The sequence below is a fragment of the Salminus brasiliensis genome, chromosome 6 (assembly GCF_030463535.1).
Source record: "Salminus brasiliensis chromosome 6, fSalBra1.hap2, whole genome shotgun sequence".
NCBI classification, from domain to species: domain Eukaryota; kingdom Metazoa; phylum Chordata; class Actinopteri; order Characiformes; family Bryconidae; genus Salminus; species Salminus brasiliensis.
The window spans coordinates 5424122-5437262 of record NC_132883.1 but is presented as its reverse complement, the minus strand read 5'-3'; the positions used below and the strand labels follow the sequence as shown (position 1 = coordinate 5437262).

At 39.6% G+C, this 13141-nt stretch overlaps 2 protein-coding genes across 2 annotated transcripts; one reads left to right on the top strand and one right to left on the bottom strand.

The window, feature by feature from the left end:
- Positions 1 to 664: 664 nt before the first annotated feature.
- uxt (ubiquitously-expressed, prefoldin-like chaperone) lies at positions 665 to 5685 on the bottom strand. Its single transcript, XM_072680810.1, has 6 exons — positions 4948 to 5685; positions 3534 to 3615; positions 3219 to 3286; positions 3025 to 3132; positions 1703 to 1766; positions 665 to 1601 (listed from the first exon to the last, which is right to left on the bottom strand). Exons 1-6 carry the CDS (start codon positions 5028 to 5030, stop codon positions 1539 to 1541), a joined length of 468 nt encoding a protein of 155 aa, XP_072536911.1. The 5' UTR covers positions 5031 to 5685; the 3' UTR covers positions 665 to 1538.
- A 520-nt stretch (positions 5686 to 6205) lies between these two features.
- LOC140556745 (ER membrane protein complex subunit 3) lies at positions 6206 to 11409 on the top strand. Its single transcript, XM_072680809.1, has 8 exons — positions 6206 to 6834; positions 7461 to 7518; positions 8249 to 8342; positions 8441 to 8545; positions 9365 to 9446; positions 9829 to 9908; positions 10118 to 10200; positions 10689 to 11409. Exons 1-8 carry the CDS (start codon positions 6680 to 6682, stop codon positions 10815 to 10817), a joined length of 786 nt encoding a protein of 261 aa, XP_072536910.1. The 5' UTR covers positions 6206 to 6679; the 3' UTR covers positions 10818 to 11409.
- The last annotated feature ends 1732 nt before the right edge of the window (positions 11410 to 13141 follow it).

The following is a 13141-nucleotide window of genomic DNA, read 5'->3' as shown; positions in this document are numbered from 1 at the left end:
CAATTATTATATTAAGTGTTTATTTTGAGATCCTATCTCAGCATCTCAAAAATAATGAGATAGCATCTTAAAATAATGACTTAATATCTCATATCATATCACAATAATGAGATTAAAATTGTCCAAATCTGCCATGGTTGATTGTGGTCAGGTTGATTTGTGTCAGGTCAATAGCTAACTTAGCAATTAGCAAGCTTGATATGTTGCTTAACAGAAACAGCAATTCACAGAAGATAATAATGTAATCTCCTGACTGACTGTAGACAGTGTACGCAGTCTCTCATTTATACATTTGTTTAAAGCCAGTAAGGAACTAAAATATTGTGCACAGATACTGCTGCAATTAGCATGACTTCTGTCTTGGGTCTTCAGAGCTGGGACAGCCTTTCAGACCATAGCACAGCTATTCTAGTTTAGCAACGTGAAATCTCTTCTCACAGCAAATCTCTTATTTAAAATAACATAATTCACTCTTAAGACAGTTAGCAGACTACATTAACACAATAAGTCTGAAAACATTCACATAAATATATAAGGTATATTTATTATTATAACTACTTAAATTCTACTGTATCATATAATGAGATCATGAAATAATGAATATCTCAAAAATAATAAAAATATGGACTTAGTATCTCAAAATTAGACTAAATGACAGTATTTCAAAAACCGCAATTCCCCAAATAATGAAAAAATGCTGATTCTCAATTTTATTTTAAGTGATGGAAACAGGCTTCCATAGCACACCCAGTCGTAGCAAAAAGTCTGTATTTTTCTGACGTTCTTATACAGAGTTACATACACTTGAATCATGGTACCCCGGTAGAAGAATGTAGTGTTAGGAGTCTTGAACAAGGTGTAGTGTTGTGTGCTTGTCAGACCAAGAAACCAGACTGTTGTGTTGCACTGAATGGAATTATTTAAATGTGTTTAAGTTTAATGGGAGGTTGCATTGGTTATTTCCATCATCCAAGACGGCTTTGGATGTAAACGCTTGCAGTTATTCTTTCACATCCAATTTTCTTAGTTTCTACTCATTCCACATCTATGTATTAAAAGCATCAAATGAGATGCAGCTCATCTCCTGTAGTAGAATATTTTAATTAACCAAATTCATGTGTTCTCACTGAAAACAAAGACATAATGCAGTGATTAATCATCAAAGCTATTGGAAGTGGTGTGACCAATGAAACTCATGAATTGCAAACAAACAATCTAGTGACTACTTAAAGAGCGAGGAGGCATGAGTCACACATTTGCAAGAAAACATTAGTCACCGTCTCAGGCACCATCACTAAAAACCATTACAGTGCTCAGCACTATTCAAAATAAGATGCATTTTATTAAATCCATTTCACAGCATTAACAGCACAACCTTTTAAGAATCCAAGTCCACCTTGAATCACATTGTTTTATATAATAGTAACAATAGCTACTCTTGAAGCCTAATGCCCTCCAGTCCCAGTCATACATAATCTCTCAAAAAACTAAAGCAAAGAGTATGACAGTGGGGTTCCAACGTTGAAAATAAGATGTATTTAAAACACCTCTCTCCTTGTGGTTTCAGGAAGATCTTTCAAACCCTGTAGTTCTCTTAAACCCTGTAGATAAGAAAGTGCACATGTTCTAAACTGCAAAACGGCTCCATCCATACTGAAAAAAGTAAGAAGCAACACAATTACTGATGAATAAGAATGATTACCTCTAAAACCAAGCGGATGTTTGCTTTAATTTTTGCTGCATCTTTGGTAAGAACCTCGGTGTACCTGGAAGAGACAAAGAAAGAACAATAAACTGGACTGATTAAGCTAGAGGTCAACATCTCCTATTGCTTAGTGCTCATGGCCACAATATTCCACATTCTGGCTACTAAAAAAACCCACTGGGTGGTCAGATTTTTTTTCTTTTAACAAACCAACAGCAAGTTGATTTTCCCATCATTCACAAATTTCCAGCATTAATACCAAAACAACTCTTGTGAGCAAAATCCAGCATCGAATTAGGGTCACAAGTTCAAATCCCGAACCATGCTGCTTTGCCATGAGCGGCCCGAGTCCGAGGGAGGCTGTGCCTTTTCCCCTCAGCACTCTTAAAAGCAATGTAGGTCGGCACAGGCCTCTCTTAACTGGGGAGGTGGAGCTGGGAGGTGGAGCTGGGAGGTGGAGCTGGGAGGTGGAGCTGGGAGGTGGAGCTGGGAGGTGGAGCTGGGAGGTGGAGCTGGGGACTCTGTGCTATCCTCCAGGCATGCTGGCTGCCCGGTAATGCTGCTTCAGCAACAGTTTGAAAAGAGGCGGTGGCTGGCTTAACATGTACCGGACGGAGGAGACGCGTTAGCTCACCCTCCTGTTGGGAAAATTGCTAGTGATAGGGAGAGTAATGAATGGCAGGGTTAACTGGCAGAAAAATGAACTGGGAAAAAAAGTGAACAATTTGATAAATTACTTAAAAAATAAGATTTTGTTGAAATTTACCAGATGCAACTATAGTAACAGCTAACATAAAGAGCACACATGCCATAAAAGAACCATTTTTGGTTCCATTCAGACCCATTTTGTAAAAGAGATACATGTGTGAAGAACTTTTTAATGGCTTAAAGAAGACAATATAAAGCAGAGCTGGGCAATATGACGATATTTTATCATATCGTGGTAAATTTTGTTATTGTGATAAAAATATGCTTTTCGAAGCATATTGATGATATTGTTAGTGCTGTCTTAACTGAAAACTGTCTTTAAATATCACAATATATTATTTTTATGGAATCAAAAGTGCTTCTCACAGCTATGAGCTATGTCTATTGAATGTGTTGTTTTTTTTGTTTTTTTTTTTATATTTCCTATCTCTCCTTACCCGCTTTCTGGTACTGAAGCATGATTGGAGATTGTACAAGCAGTATATAAACGATTAACATGTTTTTATGATTCTGACGAGCTTCGCTGGCTTGTTTGATTTGCCAGTGCAATTTTTTTTCTACACTGGGATTCAGCAACATGTTAACTGTATCTGTGTCTAAGAAGGTCTTACTCTGTAAGCTGTTTGGTCTTCTTTTCAATGAACTTCAACGCCTCAGGGAGCGTCAACTCAACAAAAAACCCATACCCAACTGCAACAAAGATTTTAGAAGCGTCAGGTCTGAAAGAGAAAGAAAGAAACATCAGTCAAGCCCGGAGATGCAGGCGACACAAAGCACTGACAGAGAAACCAAAGAAACCACTTACACATGAGCCTGAACATAGAAATTGCAGCCGAGGTCTACATCTGTCTTAAGTTCTTTGCTGTCTGTTTCCTGAGAAAGGCAAAAAGGCAAAAGTCTGAAGTGGTAATCACACAAACCAAGTGATAGATTTTACACAAGCTATGAAAGAAAGAAAAAAGGAATATCTGTATGGCATTGCACAACTGGCCTTGTGACTACTGTGCATTTACACACTGTGATGACGATGCTGATGTTTTGAGACTGATTTGAGTACAGATGTAAGGTTAGCAAAGGAAGAAAAGGGAGAAAGAGGTAAAAACAAATAAGCTAATTTTACCTGTATACTTTTAATGGTATTCTTCAGCTGGAGGTATTGTGAAATCTTTTCATACACATCATCTCTCTGCTCCAACACTCTCCTGGTAAAACAAACTGATATTTATACACACAGACACAGTCATATGACAAGAAAAAGAGGGATTTAAAAAACAACAACAACAACAACAACAACAACAAAAAACAAAACAAAACAGGACATCCCATGGACACGTTTGTCTTTTTAACATATTTAAACATATGGGTATTTGACCATAATTTAAACAGTATTGAGAGATAGAGGTAACTAAACACATAAAAACAACTGAGGAAATGTCTTTAATCATTATCATGTAAAATAAAATTGGAAGGTGCAGCACATGTGATTGGTGTGGCGCAACAGATAAAACCACTACCTGCCAATGAGCTACCACACCACTGGGGTTCGATTCCCGGTCTGGGTGACTGTGCTGCGCTACACCAATAAGAGTACTTGGGCAAGACTCCCAACACTGCATTGGTCCACCTCTGTAATATGAGTAACCTTGTAAGTCGCTCTGGATAAGAGCGTCAGCTAAATGCCATAAATGCAAATGTACTGCAGATGATCAGTTGGAGAATATTTTGGAGGAGCTGGTCTTATTTTATTATTATTATTATTATTATTATTATTATATCATATTCTATTTTTTTGACAGTAGGGGTTTTCTCTTTGCACACCCACCATGGAAGTCACACTTCTTTGGTATCTTTCTGATGGTGAGATGATGTACTTTGACTTCCTCTGTGGCGAGAGCTATTTGTAGGTCCCCTGATGCCCCTGATTTTTTTGTAAGGATTTTATGTTACGCATCTTTCACTCTGCTCTTGGGCTGAACTTGACAGCCTGACCTGCGCATGTTGGTCAGTTGTTTCACTTGTACATTACTGTGGACAGTGGAACAGCAGATTTCTAGTTATTCCGAGATCTTCTTAGACCTTCGACCTTCTTTCTGAAGGTTCTGGAGAGCTCTTTGGGTCTGGCCATGGTGATCTTCACCACTCTTCAACAATCAAGAGCACATTCAACTAAATGCCTGAGGTTTAAATAGGACAGGCTCCTCCAGAATCCTCTCTAACCGTGTTTTAATTGTCTGCAGCTGATGTTCTGCACCTGATTCTAACTTTAGGCACTTTAGTAGTAATAAATGTGGGGTATCCTAACCTTTTCCTCATAAATAAAAAACAAAACATTTTGCAAACACATTTCTTCAGCTGTATGTGTTTAGATTATATAATCACCCACATATTTTAATATTGTTTAAAAGATTTTGATCAAATGTCCATGTGTTTAAATATGTATCTGCATATAGAAAAAGCCAAACACACACACACACACACACACACACACACATGTCCTTTCCTATGTGACCTCACGTCAGTGTGCAGCTACTCACTGTAAATCTCTCTTCAGCACATCAGTGATAAAAGCCTCATACTGCAGAACCTTGTCGTCGACATTGAGGTTACCAGAAGTCATCCTGCAAAGCAGTTACAGTCGCAGTTCCCACAGGATAAAGTGCTGTAGAAGACCAGCTGTATCAGAGAACCTCATTAAAACAACGAACCACCAACTCGTCTGTAGGAAGGAGCTGGAGACTGCTGGAGACTGCTGGAGACTACTGGAGACTACTGGAGCCTGCTGGAGCCTGCTGGAGCCTGCTGGAGCCTGCTGGAGACTGCTGGAGCCTGCTGGAGACTGCTGGAGACTGCTGGAGCCTGCTGGAGCCTGCTGGAGACTGCTGGAGACTGCTGGAGCCTCCTGGAGACTGCTGGAGCCTGCTGGAGCCTGCTGGAGACTGCTGGAGACTACTGGAGCCTGCTGGAGACTGCTGGAGACTACTGGAGCCTCCTGGAGACTGCTGGAGCCTGCTGGAGACTGCTGGAGACTGCTGGAGACTGCCGGAGCCTGCTAACAGGCTAGATAGCACTAAATTCGGGGACGATATACTTCACAGGAGATGTTCCTCACTCATATAACACATATGCCTGGGAATTCAGATATTTTCTGCACGGCAAATATCTAATATTATTCTATTAGAAGCGTTTAAACCTGCGCCATGTGAGAGTAACCGACCTGTTTATAAAAGATACAGGAAACAACCATGACAAGCCGCAGGAAATGATGAAGATGATGATGATGCGGTTTCAAATTATTTCTTACTTTTAAAATACATATTTATTTATTTGTATAATTTTAAAACCTATAGAAAAAATATACGACATTTATCGTCTCTGTTTGCCATATGTTTATAATGTCGTTAGATGGAAATTTCGTTACTATTGAAATACAACTGGTTAAGCAATGTATCATATATATGTATTTTTATATTTAAAAATGTATTAAAGCAATATATGAAGAACAGAAATATTTTTATAGTGCTTTATTGTGTTTTCTAACAAGATAGAGACATTATATTTTCATTAAATACAAAGAAATATATAGAACTAGTTAGCTCAAGTTAACGTTCAAACTATCATTTAACCTCCAATTATTTTTTAAAGCCAAAAATACAATTTATCATTACTGTAAATAACAAAATATTCTGTGTATAAAAATTATTAAACATTAATTATCAGTCCCAAAACATTACGCTCAGCTGGTTTCATAATAAAAGTCTTCAGTTCAAAGGGCAAACATTAACCATTTCCGTAGCATTAGCTTACCGTTTAGCGTAGTGGCTGAAACCGTGGTTTAAATCTAAAAGAAAAGAAAACTCAAATATCCTAAAAAGGTGATTAATTGCTTGCTATCGTGGCTTGCAAATGGTTGAATGACAGGACTTTCTTACTTCTTTTAAACCGAGTTAAATATAGCAGGCTAGCTATGTGCTAGCTATGTTAGCCGGGCCATGCGTCTCCAGCGTACGGAGTTAGCTAGCTAGCACTGTAGCATTGAAGTCATGTCCTAGACCATAAGTAGATAACGTTAGCTAGCTCAGTCATGAGGCTTCATGGAGCTCCTTTAGATTCCTATATTTAAAAGACCGAGTAATGATTTATATATGCTATAAGCTCTGTGAAGTAGAAGTAGAATAAATGTTGTTTTGATAGACAGTGAAGTTTGCTGACTTGGCCGTGTTTTATAATTAGGTTGGTCAGTTAGTTGATATTAACTTTTCCCCAAACATGGCTGGACCTGAGCTGCTGCTGGACTCCAATATCCGTATGTGGGTTGTTCTGCCCATAGTGTTCATCACGTTTTTTGTTGGAGTTTTGCGTCATTATGTGACCCAGCTTTTACAAAGTGATAAAAAAGTGGATCTGGAACAAGTGTCTGACAGGTGAGAGAACCTCTAAATCCTCCAACCTCCACCCTAAACTCAAAACTAGTTCATTAAGACAGTGCTGGACTCAACAGTCATGTCTGGGTGAGTTCACTATCATGGGATTTGATGATCTTAGGCTACCTTGGCCACAACTAAGGTGGATGCAAGGTGGATGTGTCCTGACCTACTTCTTTCTAGTCTTTCTAATGTACTGCTGCTGTCATCAGCAAATGTCTTACCACCCTGTAATCTGTGCATAGCTTGTCTTAAATGGACTGTTTTGCCCTTTTTATTTTAAAATTGTCTCAGATACAACCTTGTGCAGTATTCGGATATGTTAAGAAGACCGACAGGAGGACAATCTTTCTAGTTTTTCTAAAGATTTTCTAAAACAAAACACTATTTTGTTGAATATTATTAGTAAATCATACTAAATGGAATTAAAAAAGCCATAAACAAAGTGCTTGATAATGATGATGCTTTATTTTTTCATATTTTATCATGGATACAATGATCATTATCTTGGTATTCCTATATAGATTATGTATCGCTCAGTCTTCTGCTTTTTTTTAATTTTTATTAATATATATATACTCAATCATACATTAATTAATTAATTCATTCATTCATGTGTTTTTCAGCCAGGTGTTAATACGTAGCCGCATTCTCAGAGAGAATGGAAAGTACATCCCTAAACAGGTAATTTTCACATTTTGACAGTATAACCACTGTTTTACCTCAATCAGCCTCATTTTCATCAGTGGTCAATATGTCCGTATTACACACAGGAGGTCACCTAAAGGCTAAAATTGTATATAAATTGTGTAGAGGGTGAAATTGAGGTTGTCTGATTCTGATTATCTTATCAATTGAAGCATCTTTAATCAGATTATCATGGCCTGTTTTTAACACGAGGAGTCTGGGCCCAGTTTCCCAAAAGTGTCTTAGGGTGTTTCCACACCTGTTAAACCCTGTGAGAACATCCTCTACTTATTGGTCAGACCTGTCTGCTGCAGGAGCGAGAAAGTAAATGCAGGACCTGGCTACGGGAGCCGTTTAGCTCAAGCTTGCAGAGTACACCTGATAGTTGGGTCAGATCAAGGTCGGATCATGTTCTCACCACAAACAACCCACTTCAAAATTTGTTTGGGACCGGGCGGAGACCACCTTTTCTCAAGGGTCTTGGTGCGTTTGTTTTAGTCTGCACCAGAGTGCGATTACTGTATTCACACCTGCCCAAAGGATTCATGCCAAGTCTGATTTCACAGGACTAAACGGTCCAGGTGTGTAAAATACCCTTAGTGTTTAGAGTTTAGTGCGATGCTCGTTCAACCATTCAGCCTGAAGGTCTTTGAGCTAAGATGCTTTTGGGAAATCCAGCCCTGTTTTAGCTTCTGTTCATCATTGTTAATCTCTGATTGATCCCCAGTCGTTTGCTATGCGAAAACATTTCTTCAACAATGCTGAAACGGGTTTCTTCAAGAAGGTCAAGAGGAAAGTGGTGCCCAAAAATCCCATGACCGGTAAGGGCTGATAATGTGAACATTGATTAGGTGCTGTGATAAGGGGTCATGCCTGAGAATAATTATTTTTACAAAGATTATCTAATGTCTCTCTTCAGATACCAGCATGTTGACTGACATGATGAAAGGCAATCTCACCAACGTGCTGCCAATGATTGTAATCGGTGGATGGATCAACTGGGCTTTCTCTGGGTTTGTCACTAGTGAGTACAACTGGTCATCCTGAGTCTCCTGATGCTCTAAAACCGTGGATCTCAACAGGCCTCTCATGATAACTATATTTTTGGATGATGTATTGTTCCAGAGATTATTGAGATAAACAGTATTGTCAATTTAAGACAATAATTTTATTTTTGGCAGTTTTATTTTACTGATATTATCATAACATAATAAATAATAACTAGCATAATAAAGTAAGTACACCCATTAAAGAATGAATTTTATGTAATATTTGTTATTTAATATTATTGTACTTATTTTATTTGGGATATATAAGTTATATGGATATAATCTTTTTAAAATTATAAGTAAGTAAGTAAATAAATAAATAACATTGTCACCTGTCGCAGTCTGCTCTGTGTGAGGTGCTGTTATTGATGCATTGGTCATTGCATGACTGGCTGAAAAATGTGTGAGAGGTTTTATCGTGACGGGCCTATATCCCAACCCTGATCCTGGAGGACCCCCTGCCCTGCATATTTTAGAGGTTCATTAAGGGCTTGTTAATTATCTGATTAGCTGGATTAGGTTGATGTAGGGGGCCTGAGAGAACACTAAAATTTGCAGGGCTGGGTTTTTTTTCCAAGACTAGGGTTACAAACCACTGCTTTGTAAACTTTGTAATGACTTGAACTCCTTTTCAGTTTTCATGACCTTAAATGACCTTGGGATCCTTACTGATCTTCAGTTGAACTGCTAAAGTAGCATTTCATCAGGAGGATTTTAAGAGTGAAGTTCATGTGAAATTCTGAGTTTTTATTGGATTGGATTAGATTTATAATTGTTGTCTTTTCCACCCACAGCTAAGGTTCCCTTTCCACTGACTCTGAGGTTTAAACCGATGCTGCAGAGAGGGATTGAACTGCTGTCGCTGGATGCGTCCTGGTAGTGTTGAAACTATTACTATCACTTTCCATTCTCAGTAGATGTTCGTTTGTTAAACTTTTGTTATGCAAAAACCTTGTTTCTCCAATTTTACGGCTTTAATGATGAATTAACCAATAGAAAAGATCCAAAATTACTTATAATAAAATCTTTTTACGTTTGAATCTTTTTACATTGACTTCCATTAAAAGTTAAGAAGGTTTTTTCCTTGTCCTCTAAAGTTGCTGTTTTAGAGATGAGGTTTTGGGTAACAGCGACAATATGTTAATTTTTTTGCCAGTAAATGTAAACCAGTTCCCTAAACCACTACATTTTTTTTTATTTTAGTTACATTAGCGTAAAAAAAGTCTGTGCAGTCTGTGACATCTGGTGCTTTTTGCAGGGTAAGTTCAGCATCTTGGTACTTCCTCAATGTCTTCGGGCTGCGGAGCATGTACTCTCTGATACTCGGGCAGGACAACGGTGAGCAGAATAGTTCATTTCTAGATAACAATGAGAACAAGGTGTGTGTGTGTGTGTGTGTGTGTGTGTGTTTAGAGCTGGTTCAGTGCTTGTATTTAAACTTGATCAGAGTATTAGCAGTTCTTCATAACCTTATAATATTAGACATTCCTGATGATTGTAGCAGTTTCCACAGCTATGCCTAAACTAAACACTCTACTTATTTACAGCTGCGGACCAGTCCAGAATTATGCAAGATCAAATGACCGGAGCAGCCATGGCTATGCCACCGGACCCCAACAAGGCCTTTAAGGTGAGGAATGATTCAGATTGATATATAAAGACAGAAAGAGCCAGATGTGTAACAAAGAGACAATTGAAAGACAGAAGTCTGAGGGAAGAAAGAGGCAAGTGAGAGACACTAATGACAGAAACCACTGTGAAAAACAAATGAGTGAGACACCAACGAGTGAGAGACACTGATGAGAGAGCTGTTGTGAGAGAAGTGTGAAGGAGACATTGAGAGAGAGAGAAAGAGGGACACGAGTGAGGGAGGAACATGTAAGAGCAACAAGCAAATTAGTCACTAATTGGAGAGAAAGAAACTACTTGAGAGAGAGAGGGAGACAAGTGTAAGTGTAAGTGTGCGAGAGGGATGGAGACAAGTGTGTGTGAGCGAGACAAGAGTGGGGATAAATGAGACGAGAGATAAATGAAGTGACCAGTATAAGAGAGAAAGACCCGTGTGTGAGAGAGACAGCCAAGTCCTCTCCTTATAATGGGTACACTGGTGTGTTTCAGAGCGAATGGGAAGCCCTGGAGATCGTTGAGCACAAGTGGGCTCTAGAGAACGTGGAGGAGGAACTGATGTCCCAAGACCTGAACTTCCGAGGACTCTTCAGTCAGGATCCCAAAAGAAAAGCGTTCTGACGGAGGGTAGCAGTGACCCAGTGATTAAAGCGGAATCTGATGGTAGTTGATGCACTGTTACGAACACAACCCACAACCGTTCTTCTTAGTGTTCAGTTTGTCTTTATTTCCTTATGAATAGAAGCCGATTCGACTCCTGATCCATTGTTCTGTTTGGCTGAAACGTCTTAATGGTTGTTCTGATGTCTGAAGGAAGACATTACACTGAAGACAGCATATGGTACAGGCCCTGTAAATTCTGGAATGATCGCTTGTGTAAATGCTTAGTAGTGAAATGGGGAACTGATTTTGGGAGATACTGGAATGAACTCTTACCTGTTGATCGTGGGAAGTATGAAGCGTTATACCTCATCCTCAGTATTGCCTTAATGGTGTCTTGAAGACAGATTTTAATTCAGGTGTGTGTGTGCCTATGTGTGTGTTTATCAGTTAGTATTGTTTGCTTATACCACCCATGCCTTCCTTTCTGAAAGTCTTCCTTGAACTGCCTTCTGCTTGTATAATGAGACCCTGAATGCAGAATTGATTCTGATCACTGCCTATGAGTCAGAACTTTCACTGACGACAAAATAAAGTAATTTCATGAAGAAAATGATGGCCTCCTTTGGTGATGTGGGAATGAGTTCATGACCGTTGCATGATGAAGGTGGTTAAGTGTTGGCGGCGGACACGGTTCACCACGCACGCACTTCCTCTGCTGATGGGTACAGAAATGAATCACAACTGCAGAAAAATTATTCAGTTTTCACAAGGAAAGAAGCCTCGTCATTTGTTTGTCAAAGGTTCAGTGCTTATCTTGTTTTGAGTCTACAGGAAGGCACTTAACACGCTAATAATACATAATTATACAAATCATTAATATCGTATACTTTCTATACAGAATGGCTTATCGAGGTGTCGACAGATCAGCTGGCAAGCTCCTTTTGTTTTTCTTTATTTTATCAATTTTGTCCCTTTTCCTTCCAACTTGGCACCCACCCGTTCATATCTCCCCCTAGCACTAGCAATGCTTCCGACATTAGGAGGGACTTAACACACATCTCCTCTGATACATGCAAAGCCAGCCACAGCCTCTTTTCCAACTGCTGCCTATGTGGCATAACTGGGCAGCCGACACGCTCCAGCCAACATATGCCTGTGCTAGCACGGCCAGCCGTTGAATTCATACTCCAAAACCAACCAGATCCAAGAATCCAGTGTGGATTTTTGAGTTTAACGAATTAGTATGCAATTGGGACACACCCACTAAAATGTGTGGGCAGTGGGTCCTCGAGGAGCATGGTTTGGAGCTGTTGGGGGTTAGGTGCCTTACACAAGGGCACCTTAGTCATGAATGTTGAAATGACTTTTTTTTCGCTTCCCCTGCTGCCCACCTGTCCTGGGGATCAAACCAGTGACCCTTTTCTCCCAAACCTGCTTCTCTAACCTTTGGGCTGTGGAAAAGTCTTCCAGGGCAGCTGTTTTTGCCTAGTAATACTAATTGTGGACTTCTGGCCATGGGTGATTGTTTCATCACTAGGTATCAAACTCACAATCGCCCAGCACTTAGACAGTTGCGCCACCTGGGAGCCCAAATCATGCATAGATTTCACGTAATGAACTATGTGACGGGGTGGTACTGTGTTGTAGCAGGGTATTGTATTGATGTTTGAGTGGGTCAAGTTTTCCAAACACTCCTGAGGAAAGCCAGTATTCCTAGTTTCAGTCCACATGTAATTTCTCTAATCAGGCTTTCGTTTAAGTAGATCTGGTGAGCTGCGGGTGGAAATGAACAAATCCCTACAATGTCTTTTGTTCACAGAGATGATCAGCAACCTAAATCTGATTTCTTCTAACCACTGACCACTGACTGGTATACAGGGTAAACACACTCATTACTGACACTGCTGACAAATGTCATGACAGCCTCTGCCTTTTCCACAGTACTGTACATGCAATTTATTTACTCTATGAAGCTTAATATGGGAACGATGAGATAGCGAGGACTGGTGCTCTTCGGCTTAATTCATGCTCCTTAACTTAATCAGTACGCAAAAATGCTGTCACGTCTAAGTGCTAGATGTTTCTTTTCTTAAACGGTGAACGTGATGACTGAGGGACAGGTCAAGTAAAGAACCTGCATACCCGAGTGACTAACCTATGGGTGGTAAAAATAAATGATAATACAGTCTGTGTCCAAATGGATGAGGAAACATTTGGTACAGAGGAACTGTGGCTAATGGATGCCAACTCATCCAGCCCAACCTGCTGGACGACTGACCGCTGGGGTCCCTTCTACCTGCGTCAGACCAGCTGCAGCCCACCCACCCATGCCAGACCAGCTG